This window comes from Punica granatum, chromosome 1 (assembly GCF_007655135.1).
Source record: "Punica granatum isolate Tunisia-2019 chromosome 1, ASM765513v2, whole genome shotgun sequence".
Classification (NCBI taxonomy): domain Eukaryota; kingdom Viridiplantae; phylum Streptophyta; class Magnoliopsida; order Myrtales; family Lythraceae; genus Punica; species Punica granatum.
In genome coordinates, this window is record NC_045127.1 from 2,438,763 (window position 1) to 2,456,293 (window position 17,531).

The 17,531-nt window shown below is 43.0% G+C and overlaps 3 protein-coding genes across 3 annotated transcripts; all 3 read right to left on the reverse strand.

The window, feature by feature from the left end:
* Positions 1-48: 48 nt before the first annotated feature.
* LOC116187031 (probable galacturonosyltransferase 7) lies at positions 49-5,094 on the reverse strand. The gene is made up of 10 exons (XM_031515613.1): positions 4,552-5,094; positions 4,212-4,243; positions 4,006-4,068; positions 3,862-3,927; positions 3,559-3,637; positions 3,412-3,461; positions 3,028-3,329; positions 2,168-2,525; positions 1,530-2,075; positions 49-957 (listed from the first exon to the last, which is right to left on the reverse strand). The coding sequence occupies exons 1-10, from the start codon at positions 4,685-4,687 to the stop codon at positions 679-681; spliced, it is 1,911 nt and encodes a 636-aa protein (XP_031371473.1). The 5' UTR covers positions 4,688-5,094; the 3' UTR covers positions 49-678.
* Positions 5,095-5,578: 484 nt separating this feature from the next.
* On the reverse strand, positions 5,579-10,697 carry LOC116208151 (probable leucine-rich repeat receptor-like protein kinase At5g49770). The gene is made up of 19 exons (XM_031541420.1): positions 10,439-10,697; positions 10,044-10,167; positions 9,882-9,953; positions 9,684-9,758; positions 9,525-9,596; positions 9,285-9,446; positions 9,123-9,197; positions 8,973-9,044; positions 8,801-8,872; positions 8,656-8,724; positions 8,469-8,543; positions 8,296-8,367; positions 8,073-8,204; positions 7,499-7,980; positions 7,239-7,388; positions 7,008-7,147; positions 6,706-6,925; positions 6,379-6,614; positions 5,579-6,263 (listed from the first exon to the last, which is right to left on the reverse strand). Exons 1-19 carry the CDS (start codon positions 10,524-10,526, stop codon positions 5,751-5,753), a joined length of 2,901 nt encoding a protein of 966 aa, XP_031397280.1. The 5' UTR covers positions 10,527-10,697; the 3' UTR covers positions 5,579-5,750.
* Positions 10,698-11,024: 327 nt separating this feature from the next.
* Positions 11,025-17,531, reverse strand: LOC116208143 (probable leucine-rich repeat receptor-like protein kinase At5g49770). The gene is made up of 19 exons (XM_031541408.1): positions 17,038-17,531; positions 16,230-16,353; positions 16,064-16,135; positions 15,794-15,868; positions 15,641-15,712; positions 15,380-15,541; positions 15,193-15,267; positions 15,040-15,111; positions 14,863-14,934; positions 14,692-14,760; positions 14,522-14,596; positions 14,345-14,416; positions 14,109-14,246; positions 13,050-13,519; positions 12,782-12,931; positions 12,538-12,680; positions 12,227-12,446; positions 11,907-12,142; positions 11,025-11,782 (listed from the first exon to the last, which is right to left on the reverse strand). The coding sequence occupies exons 1-19, from the start codon at positions 17,144-17,146 to the stop codon at positions 11,273-11,275; spliced, it is 2,916 nt and encodes a 971-aa protein (XP_031397268.1). The 5' UTR covers positions 17,147-17,531; the 3' UTR covers positions 11,025-11,272.

Consider the following 17,531-nt stretch of genomic DNA (forward strand, 5'->3'; position numbering starts at 1 on the left):
TTCATTAGGAAGTCTTCCGAACAAGATCGACTCGTGGCCACAGACAAGTGATCTCTCCGGGTAGAGCCCATCCCATGAAGCAACGTCAATATTTTCAAACTCATGTTACAATAGTACAGAGAGATTTACAATTGAATCGGTACAAAAATAGGATGTAGAAAGAAGCCGACCTTCAACCACACTCTCAATAGAGAGATAGACCTAAGAACAAAACAAAAGACGTTCCTGAAAAGAAGTATCGACACAACCCCCCCGGAAAGAATTATGAAACCTGATGAATATTTGTACGACTTGCTTGCTGCATGCCTCAACCGAAGCTACATCACTCATTCCCATCATGAGCTTTGCTTCCACTCGAATCTTCACAAACTTCCAGTCTGCAAAGCCAGCTCTTCTACATGCAAACGATTGAGTCTCCCTTCAACCGGAATTCTCCATTACTTGGCATGCAATCTCCACCGAGGAAATCCTTCCTATGTAGTCCTATTCAAAGGAAAAAAAAAAGAAAGAAAAATCTCCCAGCAAAGTTATCGCAGCTATCACTTGGTCATACCAACATTGTTCAGAGGTGAATGGATGAAATGATCAGCAGTCTCTCCGTTCAAGACGTAGATCTCAATGTGGTGGTTTGCTCTGAACGATGTATATGAGAAATAAGTGTAGTAAAGGCCGAGCAGATCAGGGGCTGACATTACAGTTACTCAACATTTGATCATTGATGTTCAAAAACCTCTTCCAGCTGCGTTTGTATTTGGGGATCCCCATCTCAAGCCACGGTTTCATGTTGCCATTATAGTGCAAAACTGCAGCGTTATTCACAGCTCGGCGTTTGACCCCAAAATCGTGACCCAGGCCCGACAAAACCCATGACTCATCGAGAGGTTTGATAAGATCCTGAAAGGTCAAGAAGCTTGCACGCAGTGAAACAGCTTCCGCTGATGTCTCCCCCATATTGAGCTGGATTTTCATAGCAAGAGATAGAATTGATCATTTAAATTGTTCGCAAAACAGCAGCTTCTAAGTTATACCAAATTCCATGGAAGCAGGAAAATGAAGAACTACGGACTTTTCCCTCACAGCAATAAAAATGTGGCAAAGCAAAAGCAATGGCTTAGCTAGCGTCAAGTGAGGACCAGCAACACTCATTGAAAGCTTCTTGATATGGGAGGAAAGTCAGAAAAGAGAGAGAAGGACAATCCTTTGGTAGGAATTAGACGACAAGGGAGATTGAAAACGCACACAAAACCTTTGTTTTCATTAATTAAGCTCCAATTCCCTCCAAACCAACAAGCCATCATCTGGATATATGAGAAAAAGCATATGTTGGGAGGATAGTTTCCTCCTAAATCAAAACTGCCAAATAGAGGATAATACCTCCCGTCTAAATCCCTCCAATACAAACTGTGAGGGGAGGATCGGCAACATATATCTTTAATACTCAACAGTAAAAGCGAGCAAGAGTGGGAATTATTGCAGAGAGAAAGCAGTCTGAGCTATAGTGATATGCAATTCAAACAGATGTAACTCACCTCCTGTGCCAACCTTAGGTATGTTTCAGTCAGCTGGAGCTCTCTCCACCTCTTCAGATCAATTACATTCAAACCTGACATCCACACACAGGAGTTCTTATCCAAACTGTTTTCGCCCAAGTAACCCTGGAGCTGACCCAGCCTCACAGAGCAGAACTGCTGAGCACCGTTCACCTTTCCTTCCATATCAAGGTTCCATAGGGCAGACAAGTCCTGCTGGACAACTATATCATCATCCAAGACCATGATCTTCCCCAGATTCTGGAATATCTCAGGCAGAAGATAATGCAAACTTGAAAAGATAGATATATATTCTGTTCTCATGGCAGGCTCTGATTGTTTGTTACTACTGTGGAAGGTAACACGAAATTCCTCAGACAGTGAGAAAGATAAGAGAGCTGCTTTATCCTGGAAATCCATACCAAGTTGTCCGACATTTAATACTTGAACAGCAGCACTTTTATAGTCGTGTGTGAAGAACCAAAACTTCATCGCAAAATAGTTCTCTTCATCTGTCAGCACATGGAACACTAAATTTTGACTTTCCTGAAAAAGAATGAGACATAAAGTTTAGCTGTTGTAATAATTAAACAACCTTACAAATACATAAGTGCTGAACAAGCTGGATGAAACCTTACTTTAGAATTCATAACAGTTGAGTTGATCACTACTGAAGAAGCAAGGACGTTGTTGGAGAATATAGCGAAGTGGTGAAGTGAGGGATCTGAAAATTTATTAGCCAGAGAAGACTCCATATCAGGAGGAGGAGATGTAGAATACTCCACAGTTAGTCTCATAGATAGGCAGTGAAGACTCTTTGGCATGGTATGAACAGCAAGCTGGTAGAGGAAGGCACTCTGCTTTGCATGAAAGTTGGCTTCATCCTCTGTCAAATCCAAGATCTGTGCTAATTTCTTGACAACATTGTTACAATCTAATTTGACAGATTGGGATTTTGCTATTGCAGCTTCCATTCTCTGGAGCTTTTGTTCAATCCTGTAAGTGAATGAAATGGTATCCAGAATTTAGATAGCATTAGCAGTGGATGAACATTTGTTACTGAAGAATGCTACATCACAAATTCAAGAGGTGATCTATCAAGTGATATTATGCTGTGACTACATTTTCAGGCAGAGAACTTCATTATTCTACAGATATTACTCAGTGTAGTCATGATGATGATTCGAGGAGCAGAAACTAAGCTGAAGCTCTCCAAGAAGGGAGAAGCATCAAAAGAATATTTTGGAGGGAACATTTATGCTGGAAATCTACAGCCGTCATCTTCAAAAGTAGGCAATGAGTCGATGAAAGCGTCCAACATGAAAAGAAGGGAAGGACAAACAGACGATAGTTAACTTGAACTAATACACAGTTCCAGAGTCTAGCTATGGAAAATATTTGCTCCTGGATTTAAATCTTAGACCTTTTTTTCACTCTACGATAAAAATATTTGGCTTATAGGAGGATAGATTGAGGAAAGAATTGGTCTACAACTTACTGGGGTGGAAGATCCACATCCCTAGAGGATATACTGAAGATGCGCTCAAATTCTAGAATGTTCAGCCTCAACTCACGGGACAACTTTTCTTGATCAGGGAGCTTAGCTATGCTAGGAAAGTATGCTCTTGCAACGAAAAGTCGGTCTTTTAATTTCTTCACCATTTTATCCTTTATTGCTTCCCTGTGTTCTCGACGCCAAAGGCAGTAGCTCCCAAATCTCAATTCACACAATCTGTCACTGTTGCTAATGGGGCCTCTATTAGATCTGTCAGTTTCTATAGGATGGCTAGCTTCAGAGACCTGCCATATAACTTCAATTGTCAAGGATATTAAGAACAGAATGAAACAAAACACAAACATGTTGCGAAATGCAGGTACACACATTTGAACTTGAGACGGGTCGCAGCACTCCGGGCGGTGATACAGGAAACGCTGCACTTATTTGAAAAAGAAATCAACAAAAGAATCACAACCAACTAATATTTGTCAAAGAATTGCACGCTCAATAAGGAAAAGCGTGAAACCCAACCTTTCTTAGGATGATCGTCCTTGACAACAGCACTGATGCTATGGTTCTTAACTTCAACAGAAATATTTTTAAGAACATCCTGCAATAATGAATGCAAAATTAACAGAAAGACTGATTACTGAGCTGGACGATTGCAATAATTCATGAGATGAGCGATCGTTTCTGTCAAAATCAAAGTTCTAAATGCACATGTGCAGCCTTTTCTATCACGAGCTTTTAAGTTAGAATAAGCACATACTGTTTTGATACAGAGCAACTATTGATGTGCTAAAGTTCTAACATGTAGAAAGTCGAAGAGCAGACCTCAGGAATAGTTGCTGGAAATTTATCAACGAGCTCTTTCACGTGGTCTGTTTCTGACTGATCCTTCTGAACCACAAAATTAAGTGTGCATGAACATTTTGGGTTAATCCAAAACCAAATGACAAGCACTGAAGCAAAAATTACCTTAGACTTGGACTGGTCCCTGACACCACTGATGCCTTGCTTGTCAAAGCTGCTAAGACCATTCTGGTTCCAAATCAAGAAAGAAGAAAAATATAGTAAGTGCACATACTACAAATAAGCATCCCGTGGAAGAACCCAATTGGGTACAGAATGACCAATAAATGGATGGGGAATTAAATAATAAAAAAGAGGGGTTGAATCCTTACTGGCTCCGAACTCTGTTGGTCAGACCCGAAAACTGCAAACAAGGCAAAGTGAAGAGTCAGGAGCTGTCAATTCCGTCTAAAACGGAAGGATAAACTATCAAAGTCAGCAGCTTCCAGGCGCAAAGCGTTCAATTACGTAAGAGATCTACGAGACGCACAGTGGAACGATCAATATAAAGCGGATAATGATAGTTAGGTGTGATAATGAAAGCGTAACTGAAGCTGAGATAGCCATTATAAATGAACAAACCGGAATACAGCATTGCGACATGGTGAACAGACAATGACAGGAGAGATCTGCTCTGCACAAGAGGAAGAACAGAGAAACTGATCGAGTTACCCGCGGTGGAAGCAGTGTGGAAGCGGCCGAAGAGGAATCCGAGAGGGACGAGCATTGAGAGGATAACGAGGCATAAGACCGCAATCACTAGACCCCTCCATCGCCGTTTTCCGCCACCAGCTCCGCCGCCTTTCATCAATAGGCGTTTATATCGATCCCGCAGCTTCAATTCGAGAATGGAGGCGCCAGAAGCATGACAGACGACCTCCGCGAACCGCCACAGGTGGATCGGACGAAGCTCGGTGAATCGAGATTCAGCTCCTCCGCTGGATGTTCTGTAAATAGCACCAGCCTCTCTCTCGTTCTATCTCTCTCTCTGCGCTCCGGTGAGTCCGTGTTCCGTCTCCTTCTTCAGGTGAGCTGCCGGCGCCGGAGCTGCGGTGGATCGCACTATCAGTGTCTCTCACACTCTCAGTCGGGGCAAACTCGAGAAAGGGCAGAGAGAGAGAGAGAGAGAGAGAGAGTGAAGGAGCGAGAAAGATACGCTGGGAAATTCTAAATCCACCGGCAGTTGCACGGACGCTGGGTGAGATCCTCTGCTGCAGTGACTTCGACGTGTCCTGTTATTATTGGCTCCCAACCCAAATAATAAATCCATTTCTTCCTGTGAGAATTTCTTTTTTCAAATTTTTTTGACATGCTCGAGTATTCGCTTATCCTGCGCACGATGTCCTTAGATTGCATGAATGTCCGAGTACATCGGTCGCAGTTAATCAATTATCAAATCATATCTTGCGGTTTAAGAGTTCATTCCTTTTTGACGTAAGGATTATGCGATTGTTCCGTTTAAATAAATTTTCGGATTCGAGTTCTCGTGAATGCAGAAAATTCACGCTGTGAGAGTTATATCCCTTACTAGCCAACCCGGTTCGATTAGATTAGTCGAAGTCTAATTGGAGTTCACACCGAAAAAAATAATATTGGAGGATGAACTTCATTGCGCTACAGATGGACAAACTTTACCAAAGTAAAAAGCTTTGTCACTTGTATCTTAAGTCAAGAAAGAGAATCTCACCCCAACCCTCAGTAGACAAGAATGAACGATTTAACCATTTCAATATCATCCCAACTTCCATCTTACAATTCGCAAAAAATTACTTAAGTGACACGTCTTTTCTAAGAAATAAAGCCCTTTATATCACAGACAAGAATCGGAGACGACATAAAACTCAAGCAAAAGAATATGATTACAAGCGCTACTACTTTGGTTCGATCTTCATGGAGAGGTTATATCCGCTGCTGTAATCGAACGTATCGCTAAAAGCAACATGCTTATGTCCGGAGACGTTGTCATTGTAAGGGTGTCTGGGGGGCCCCTTGGCTGTCCCAAAATCAGTGGCAGAGGAAGATGCTGAAGTCGGGTTCGAGTTCACTTCGTCATCCTGTAATACGGTCTCGATGGCCTTCACGACTACATTCATGGTTGGGCGGTCGTTGGCTGATTCCTCCACGCACTGCATTGCAAGGTCGAGGAATTTCCGGAAACCAACTAGGGAGCCTTCCTTTTTAATGTATGGGTCCATTACACCTCCCAGTCCACAGTACTGGTCGTCTTGGTTATCCATTGCCAGGCGGACCTCACGCACGATGTACTTTCCCTTCTCGATCGGGAGCTTAGAGGTTATCAGTTCGAGCATGACTACTCCGAAGCTGTACACATCGCTTTTCTCTGTCAGCTGCTGCGTCATGTAGTATTCCGGATCAAGATAGCCCTGCAACAAGAAGCAGTTTCTTTTCTTGCTTAGCACGATCATTACCTCAGGACAGTTCGTGAGACGACATCCAAGAGGCAACGAAAAATAAATAGTGGCTGGCGTAGAAGTATACCAGTGTTCCCTTCACTTGGGTGGAAACATGTCCTTTCCCACCATCCGAGACGAGTTTAGACAAGCCGAAGTCGGCAACCTTGGCAGTCAAATTCTCGTCCAACAAAATGTTTGTTGTCTTGATGTCTCGGTGGATTATTGGAGGATTTGCAAGCTCGTGGAGATAAGCTATCCCTCTTGCAGAGCCGAGAGTGACCCGGAGCCGCATCTTCCAATCGAGAGCTATGCCGGACCTCCCTGCAGGCATAAGTATGACCATATTAGAATGCAGGTATTAATAGTAGGTCTGATCTTTCCGCGAGACTAATGGTTTGCATAGAGTTTTTACCGGACAAGCTCTCCCTAAGTGTACCATTCGGCATGTATTCATAAACCAGCATCTGCTCTTCCTGTTCGAAGCAAAAGCCAACGAGGCCGACAAGATTCTTGTGGTGGACCCGTGACAGAAGCTCAATCTCCGTCTTGAACTCTAGAGCGCCCTGCATTGATCCCTGCTGAGCTCTCTTAATAGCGACCGGTGGCCCATCCTGAAGCACTCCTCTGTAGACCTGTAAGATCACAGCAGAGGGTCAGTTCAGTAATAGTCCTCCGGATGATTCTTCAAGTACATAAGCTTTTGTTTGACATTACCTTTCCATAACCCCCCGAACCGATCTCATTACTATTCGAGAAGTTGTTTGTGCATTTTTTCAGTTCATCGAAGGAGAAGAGTCTTGCTCCCTTTAACTGCGGGGCACCGCCCGCATCTTTAACACCCGGTGCCCAAGAAGCTAGAAGATCGAAGAAATGAATTGAGTAAGCCAACTATATTCCGATAACATCGAATAAGATACCAAAATGATGAGTGTGAAAATTAGTTACCAAAAGGTCTACTTAGTTCAATCGCCATTCGAGCAAGTTTCTGTTGTCGAATAGCATATAATGCAATCACAACGAGGCCAAGAAGCAGGAAAGCTGAGGCTACTGCTATGCCTGCTATTGCGCCTTTGCTGAGGAAAACTCCATTTCGGGCTGCGATAGTTTTAACGCAATTATCACTAAAAGGAAACAGAAAAATCTTGAGAAGTTATGCAAAGCTAGAAAGAAATGGCATTCGACGAAAATACGCCTTTAGTTTATACCAGGGAAAGGGTAATTAAACCCATTAAACACGTAGGGACCGAAGACATCTGGTGGCTTGAACAGTTGATTACTCAGCACGTTACCCATCCTCTGAATGTCTGAGTGACTGAAGAACTTCCCGCTCGATGGGAAGAGTAAGAGCTGAACTTGAAGATAGGCGCTTGAGTCGAAGAAGGGGTTCTGGAGGAACACTGACCGAGCAGGCAGAGTAAGATTCGACCACAAGCTCTCCTCGAGTTTCCCAAATAAGTTTGCATTAGCCACGTCCCTAAAAAAGGGAGCCCTGAAAGTCAATTTCCCCTCATACGGGACTTGGCAGTCGCAACTTGCAGGGCTGAGCTTCTGAAAGCCTGTGCACTGCTTACGGTTTGGCCCACAGCTCTCGAGGCTCGTGGTGTAGGGGGTCGGGATCGTCTCTTGGCGCTGGCAGTAGGCCACTTGAGTGTTTGAGCTTTCGAGGCAGTACGGATTCCCATATAACCTGGACAACACCAGAATCGGGAATGAAGACATATCTCTTAAGCACATCAATATGGTGCTCTTGTTGAAAACGATATTGAGCGGTCTCCTCACATTAACGTATTCGAATATCCCGAACCCGGAGTGAGGGACTCGATTTTGTTTTCCCGCAGATCGACGAGCTGAAGCTGTGAGCCTGCTTGGCTTATGTTCAATGTCCCGTTGAAGTCATTGTCCCTCAGTAACCTATTGACAAGTACAAGAAAGTTAGGAGAACTGTGTAGATTTCTTCTGCAGCTAATTACCAAAATCTAATATTCTCGATGAATTTACATACACTTGCTGTAGCTGCGACAAGCTTAAGAGCCCTTGGGGGAAAGCTCCATGGAGCGGACCGGATTCCAGAACCCTGCATTGGAAGAAAACAGACTGCATCAGAAGCCCAGAATCGAGTGCTTCAATTTTCTGTTTCATTTTCTCAACCATTTCAGCTAATGGCTAGAGACTTACAGAGCTGTGAGAGATGATAAAGTCGAAAACCATTTCGGAGCTTCCGATGCGTTAAAAGAGTTATTGCTGAGGTCTCTGCAAAGATAAGTTTACTGTCTTGTTAAGAAACAGCACAGGCACAACTAGAAAATCTCAATGGATTTCGATCAGAAAAATATATATGTGCGCATAGAAGCTCTTTGCGTACACGTAATTGAGGGAGTTCATATTTGTTAAGTCCGGTATTGAGCCATCAAGGTCATTGTTTGCTAAATTCCTGAAGGAAGTGGTATGATGTCAGTAAAGGGTATAAACAAGAGTCAAGAGTTGCGTAGGTGTAAATAAATACCCACAATTCATTGAGCCTCGTAAGGTTGTTAATGTTTGAAGGGACCTCTCCTGAAAGAGAATTTCTATCGAGACGACTGCAGAGTGATGAAGATAGTGTACATTCAAATAAACTGAGAATAAAGTTGTAGCAAGAAAGTGACGGAAGTTAAAATTCAGGTTTATAGTTTTGCTCACAGAGCCTCGAGAGTCGTCACTAATCCTATCGAGGAGGGTATTGTTCCACTGAGTTCATTTCCATCAAATAATCTGTTGAGCAAAGAAGATAAGTTCAGATAGAAGAGTATCATTTAATTTGGTCCAATGACTGGGGAGATCAAAACTTACATGTGGATCAGTTTCATCCCCGAGCTGAACAGATTCTCTGGAATCGGACCTGAGAGTTTGTTCTTGTTGAAATGGCTGAAACAGGAAGAATAATGAAATCGTTAAAGCCCAACCCACATTCAGTTTAATGACAATGTCTGGCAAGTAACAAAAGCAACTCACAAGTGTTTTGCATTCAATAGGAGGTCCAGACCCGGGGAATCACCACTTGAGACAGGAAGAGGACCAGACAACTGATTTTCCGCCAAATCGAACCAGGAGAGTTCTGAAAGTTTACCCAAAGAAGGAGGAATGATACCGGTGAAGTTGTTTGAGTTCAGGGCCCTGAAAAGAGGGTCACGTAAGCTTTGAAATGACTATTAATCTTGTGCATTAGTCCGATTAAGTCTTAGAAAGTCTTACAGGAAAGTTAGTTGGGTGAGGTTCCCAAGTTCGTCAGGAATACTGCCGGTGAGGCCACAACCTGCTAGGATTCTGAAAAATGCTGGAGAAGTTAGTATTGGTCTAGGATAAAGATCGAACAAACTCCAAGTGAGTAGTTTGCAGGCCAAATGACATTACAAGGTGTTGAGCTTCAGTAGGTTCCCTATTCCCTTAGGGATCGAACCGATGAGGTCCTTGTTGAAGGATAGATCCCTGCGAAAGAGCAGCGAGAACCAATTGACCTTATAGTTGTGTTACAAATTTGAAGATGTTTTCTTTTGGTAGGGGAAACAGTTTCCGAAACACTGTTTTAAACGACTTCTGGATGCAACTTACAGAGATCTCAGTTCGGCAAGTCCTCCGATGTCTCCACTTAGCTGCCCCTTGATATCCATTGTTGACAATCCTCTGAAGCAAATATTCTACCGCTTATAACTGCTGAGAAGCGTGGTAATCTCGAACCATTGTACAATATACAGCTTAAGAAGAGGAACTCACAGTGCAGTGACTCTCGAACCATCGCAGGTGACTCCTTCCCATGGTAACCCGCACGGATCACTTGACCTGCTCCAAGTGGGCGGCGTGTTTTGCCAATAGGACTTCAGAGATTGGAGCACAGCGCCTGGTAGAGTCCAATTTTACAAGTAAAGAGACACAAGGATATTGCCTCAGATATCGTAGTCATGCAGACAACTAACTACAAACATGTAATCAGCTCAAGAGAGATTGAGATTGCATCATTTTCAGCAAAGTAATTGGTGCTGCGATAGTATCGTGCCTGATCAAAGTAGTCTACCTCGCAACAGCTGAACTAGAAGTTCCGTGAAGATCCACAGCAATCAATCAAGCTCAAAGGAATACATAAAACATAAATTGTGCAAACGAGCAATTACCGTCATTCTGATCGGTGACGCAGCAGATGAAATGAATCCTGAGAATGAAAGGGGTGAGGAAGAAGAGCAACCTCAAGGCTGCTGCCATGAACTTTTCCCAGTTGCCTCTCCTTCAGCAGAAAGTCAGAACTGTTTCATCTCCATGTACCAACCTTGAGCGATATTTATGTCCAAAAACACAATATTATAGGGGTGGAAGGTGTCATAGGAGTTGTTTGATGGGAACATAAACATAGACTAAGATATTTGACACGATTATTTAATCGCTTTGTCCGGCTTGAATCCTTGATACGGTCATTGTGCTAATGTGTTTGTGGGATTAGGTTGAAGACCAGGTCAATACAAGTGGGTCCAAGCAATAAAAGGTGTCTTTATGGACTCCTTCTCCTCTTGTTTCTTTTCAACGGAATCCAACCGATTCTGGAAAAGTAAACGAAACCGCTGTCGCATCATTAATCAGATCCATCATAGCTTATGTTGAATATCCTAATCAAAACTCAGATGTTACGTATGTGCATTAGGTGTTTTCCTTCATTTTTCTGGTTGTCATACTCCTTCGAAGGATCGTACAAGACTAAAACAAAGGTAAATGAAAGGACTTGTATCGATATATTCAAGATTTGGAAGTATTGTTGAAGGCAGCAACCCGTACAAAAGCAGCAAACTTGTTTTGTTACAATTCGCTTAACTCTGCATGTATAAAAGATCCACACTAAACGCGGAACGTTGAATTCCTCCTTAAAATCGAAAACAAAGTTATATTACATACAAAAATTGCACCGTGAAGGAAACTCAAATAAAAAAATCCAAGCAAGGAAGACCGGAAGCGTCCTACTACTTCGGCTCGATCTTAGTAGACAGGTTGTAACCGCTGCTGTAGTCGAAAGAATCGCTGTAACCGGTATCCTTCTTGGGCAGGCCATCATTGTAAGGATGTCTCGGAACGCCCTTCGATGTCCCAAAGTCTGTGGCTGAGGAGGATGCAGACGTCGGGTTCGAGCCCACCCCATCGTTCTGCAAGATGGTCTCGATAGCCTTGACCACTTCGCTCATTGTGGGACGATCACCGGCTGACTCCTCCACGCACTGCATCGCAAGCTCAAGGAATCTACTGAAGCCGACAAGGTATCCAGCCTTTCTGATGGAGGGGTCCATTATCTCACCTAACCCATAGTACTCATCATCCTTCCTGTTCATAGCTAGTCGAACCTCGCGGACGATGTACTTGCCCTTCTCGATCGGGAGCCTGGCGGATATCAGTTCTAGCATGACTACCCCGAAACTGTAGACATCACTTTTCTCTGTCAGCTGCTGTGTCATGTAGTACTCCGGATCGAGGTAGCCCTGCATCAGCGAGGCTGTCAAAACATGCTTGATAACAATAACACGCATTGCTCACGGTAACATCTAACAATAAGAGCGTACAAAATTCCAAAATGGAAGGTTAAAGGTAAGAACTACTACATACCAATGTGCCCTTGACTTGAGTAGAAACATGCCCCTTCTCACTGTCTGAGACTAACTTAGACAGGCCGAAGTCGGCGACCTTGGCTGTCAAATTCTCGTCCAGTAAGATATTTGTTGATTTAACATCTCTGTGGATTATGGGAGGGTTTGCAAGCTCGTGGAGGTAAGCTAGCCCTCTGGCAGAGCCAAGAGCGACTCGGAGTCTCCTCTTCCAGTCGAGGTATATGCCCGATTTCCCTGTTGATCACATAAGTAAATTTCTAATGTCTTTTTACTTCTTCTGATGAACCGAGTGGGTGAGGTGTAGGATAAGCGTTTTACCTGACAAGGCCTCCCTAAGTGTCCCATTAGGCATGAATTCATAGACGAGCATCTGCTCTCCTTGTTCGAAGCAGAACCCGACAAGGCCCACGAGGTTCTTGTGATGGACCCGGGAAAGCAGCTCGATCTCAGTCCTGAACTCGAGCCCACCCTGCATCGATCCTTGCTGCGCTCTCTTAATTGCAACTACTTGCCCATCTGAAAGTATTCCTCGGTAGACCTATTAGAAACATATCAACGGAGGGTCTTTAAGACACGATACCGGAGAAAATTCCATGAAACTGACCATCGAGGGGAAATTATAAAGCTACCTTTCCATAGCCTCCAAAGCCGATCTCGCTGTTCTCCGAGAAGTTGTTAGTGCATTTCTTGAGCTCATCGAAAGAGAACCATCGTGCTCCCTTCAACTGAGGTGCGCCTCCACTGTCTTTTCCGCTGCCTGCTCCCCAAGATGCTGAAGGATGAAAAAGAATCATATAAATCGTTGATATCAGCATTCCGATTTTCAAGAGCTCCAGAACAAAAGGTAAAGATCCCAGGAGATGCACTAATTACCAAATGGTTTGTGACTTTCAATTGCCCTCTCCGCTCTCTTTTTCTGCCGAACTGCATATATTCCAAGCCCGATAAGGACAAGAACTAAGATGGAGCCGCCGATGGCTATCCCGGCTATTACCCCAGTACTGAGAGAACTTTTCGAATGAGCTGCAATACATTTATTTATTTATTGTTAGACTTCTGTTGGATGACAAATCCTGCACCTGAAAGTTAAATTCGGCAAAACTTTTTAATTCTTACACCAAACAAGTTGTCTGTTGATTACCGGGGAAAGGATACGGAGACGCAATGAAGTAGTAGGGCCCGAATTCCTTAGGTGGTTTGTACGTTTGGTTACTCAATTGGAAACCAAACCTCTGAATCTCCGAGTGGTTAAAGTATTCCTTCCCGCTGGCTGGAAACAGGGAGAGCTGCATCTGGAGGTAGTCATCGGGATTGAAGAAGAGGTTCTGAAGAGACACCGAGCCTGGAGTTAGACCCAATTTTGTGGAAAAGCTCGTCTCGAGTCCCTGGAAGATAGTAGCGTTCGAAAGCTCCCTGAAGGAGGGAGCCCTGAAGTATAGTGTCCCCTCATAAGGAACAGCACACTCGCAGCTCTGGGGACTGAGCTTTTGGTCCACCGGGCATGTCTTGCTCCCACAACGGGTGAGGCTTGTGGAGTAGGGCTTTGAACTTATTTGCTGCAGCTGACAGTAGTTGTTTGAGAGACTCGCGCACACTGGATTCCCGATCAAGCTGAATACCACGAAAACCCAATAATCAATATCTGCGGTGATAAAAAGATGAATGTCCGTCACGCTGTTTAGTGCATGAGCATGAGTACATCATGTTGCAGTTTAGAAATGTTTGCTTAATTGAAACATCACTCGAAACAAATGGACAAGGATGATATATCTCAGCAGAGATTGATACTTATATCATATGCCTAGTTTGATGTCAAATTCAAAAATTCTTTTTTCTACCAAATAAAATAAAATAAAAAACTGTTCCTGGTTTTCTTGTTTCCTTCTCATTTCAGGAACATTATCTTTCAGCTAAAAACTGAAAACCTGAGAAAATGTGTTAGAACATGCTTTCACATATTTAAACAAATCTTTGTAGCCAGTTGGACACATATGTATACGTGCTATCTGGTGTTAACGTGTTTATGGCCGTTTTGCTTTTCCAATAATTATTTGGTGTACAGCCTAGAATGCCGCCCAGTGAATGTCAGAAACATTTCCCGTGTTTATAACACGGCAACTCATTTCTGTTTCCCGATGAACTGGAATGGACTTCTCAGAACCGCTTTCAGATATTAAGAGAGTCCTTCAGAAATCTTTACTTGAGCGTCTTTGTGTAACCAGAAGATCCCAGCGTCAGGGAGGAGATTTGGTTGTTCTGCAAATCAATGAGCTGCAACTGGGGGCTGATGTCATCAGCAATGTTCAGAGTTCCGTTGAGGTGGTTGTTTCTCAGTTTCCTGTGAAAAGATCATGGAAAAAGAGGTATGAAATCTTATTTCCTGCTCGTTATCTGAGTCTCGCTAATGCAAACAACAATAGTGTAGTAATTTCATACACTTGCTGTAACTGGGGATGGCTAAAGAGCTTCTGCGGTAATTGTCCCTGAAGAGATCCATACTCTACAACCCTGGCATAAGCAGAACACAGAAAATGGAACAATTCCCGTATGAGACTGCTGACTCTTTGGGGAGGACTTCAATTTCTAGTTTTCCGGCTCTTGAGAAGGACTTACAGGGTAGTGATGGATGATAGTGTCGAGAACCACTTGGGAACTTCAGAGGCATCAAACGAGTTATTACTAAGATCGCTGCCAAAGACTGTTTGTGTAAGCGCAACATGATAGAACACAAATTCACATTATTATTCTTTGTCACTTGATGTAATCAACGTCCTATTACTTACATGTAATTGAGGGCTGTCATGGCACTTAAGTCGGGAATCGACCCACTGAATTCATTGAACGCCAAATTCCTTTGAAGAAGAAATAAAATCAACAGGTCAAACTATATCTCCAAGTGATATGATATAATAATGATGGAACTGTATAAATCTTCATGGAAAAGCGTAACCCACAGTTCAGTGACTCTCGTGAAGTTGCTAAAGATCGGGGGGATCTCTCCTGAAAGCTTGTTCCGATCCAGTCGGCTGCGACATGTTCAAGAAAATCCGAACCTGATTAGGATCGAGAAAAAAATTGGAAGAGGGTGAAACAAACAGCAAATGAGGTGATATTTTTTCTTTTCCACTCACAGAACTTCAAGGTGCTCGACAAGTCCTAACGTGGACGGGACAGGACCAGTGAGTTGGTTTCCGTCGAATAGTCTGTTGAAGCAAAGCAGTGAGAGAAGTTAAAAGTCAAACAACCAAGTATTTGACAGGATCGATTGAGAAATAGAAACTTACATATGGATCAGAACCATCTCTGCGTTGAACAGCTTTTCTGGAACGGGACCTGAAAGCTGGTTCTTGTTGAAATGGCTGAAGAAAAATATCAAAATTCTCAGTGTTGATACTTAAATTTTGTTCCAGACTATATAATAAAAATGATGAGCATAATTTCCTGATTGAGTAGAAAATAGAAGAGGCTCACAAGTGTTTTGCATTGAGGAGTTGGTCCAATCCGGGGGAAGTATCCGTGGAAACAGGTAGAGGTCCAGTCAACTGATTTTCGGCCAAATCGAGCCAGTAGAGTTTGGACAGTTTACCCAGAGAAGGGGGAATTTTACCCGTGAAGTTGTTTGAGTTCAGAGCCCTGAGAATACAAGAACATTTTGTTTATCTAAACATGAAAAGAAAGACAAAAGAAATAGTGACCAAATTAGCCAGAAATCCTGTTTCCAAAAAGTCTTACAAGAAGGTTAGCTCTGTAAGGTTTCCGAGTTCATCAGGAATGATGCCAGACAGTCCGCAACCGGCTAAGATTCTGGCAAGTTGCTAAGATCAGTGTGCATTCAAGAGAAGGATTAAAAAATCGTTATCCAAGTTGAGAAGTTCGGTATCTTACAATATATTCAGCTTGCGTAGATTTCCAATCTGTGCTGAGATGGGACCTGTGAGGCCTTTGTTGAAGGAGAGGTCCCTGCATAAAAGTTCAACAGAGCAGGCAGGGCATACAATCAACTCGGGTTGGTTATGGAATTGTAAGCAAGAAACTCCCTAAACTCCGATGAAGAAAAAAATATGTTTTTCTCACAATCGATTATTCAAACATTTCCAAGAAAAAGTTGTCTAATGAGCATATCTTACTTTTAAACATAACTAATAAACAACTCACAAGGATCTTAGCTCAGTTAGGGTCCCGATGTCACCAGTCAGTTGTCCTTTGATTCCCATAGTCGATAACCCCCTGAAATCAATGTGCCGGGAAAAATTATGCTTAAGAAGGTGAAAAAAACTCGGATTCAATACACAAAGAAATTGAAACTAGAAGAGGAGCTCACAGGCCAGTGACCCTCGAGCTGTTGCAAGTGATTCCTTCCCATGGCAAACCGCACGGGTCATCCGACCTCATCCAGCTGGGAGGCACGTTTTTCCATGTAGCCTTTAGAGAATTCAGCGCATTAACTGCCAAAATTCAAGCAACCAAATTAAAGAAGCAAGTCATTAAAGCGAAAAGTCGATGAACAAGAGAAGACAGTTCAGAAACTCAACGACAATGTTAAGCAGCATCAACCGGCAGCTCAAGAACCATTCATCCCAGAAGCCTGCCCGTTTGGTTTCAGAGTTTGATTTTAAAATCATGATTTTGATTTTAACTCTACCAACTACACAACAAAAACACACGTTTCCCAAGTCAAATTTATAATACCATCTCATTTGTCATTTTTCACAATCAAAATCAAAATCAAAGTTACTTTAACTCTGAAACCAAACGCACTATCGTTTATAGAGACAAGACATTTTCTGCAGTTCAGTCTCAGGAACTTCATTTCCAAGGATGCCATTCAAGGGGCAACAACACTTCCCCGTATAAAACCGGTCACAACACAAGTAGCACACGAAGCGCTGGATCCCCAGTTTTCACCAGAGAAGGTGGAGGCTGCTAATATGAACTGCTCTGAACTTATTGCTTTTCTAAGCCATGTTTTGTTCCAATAAAAGGAGCTGTTTCAGAATGAAATTCCCATACGAAGATGCGGGACCATCTTTTTCCAACAATCCTGTGCCATCCTATCTTCTTCCCCTTCCTTCTTACCGAACAAACAAACAGACAGAAGCATGAAACTATCAACCAAGTAAGGTACTTACCGTCGTTAGTGTCCGTTGCAGAGTATGTGACATGAAATCCTCCACAGAGGATGGCCAAGAAGAAGAGCAACCTCGACCTTGCAGCAGCCATTAGTCTGCAACCTCTCATCCTGCAGAAGTCAAACAAAAGCTCCCTCCTCCCTTCTCTCTATGTGTCTCTCCCACCTCCGACTTGAAAGCCTAAGACCTTGCTATCCACATGTTTTGTTTACTCCAACATGGGACATGGACCTTAGCACATGTTTACCTACAATTGTTTATTTCCTTCTCCGGCTTGTGGGATTAGGTTGATGACCCAGTTCATGAAAACGAAAACAGATCCTTGTTTTCAAATTACGAAACCCGAAAAAAAAAATATAAAGAGTAAAACCGATTTCTACGAATCTCACACGCACGTACAAGGACTGCGCACACGCATGCCAGACAGATAAATGGAGCGGAATGACATACAGATTACACCACCCCTCGTATTCATTATTACTGTCTGTTAAAGC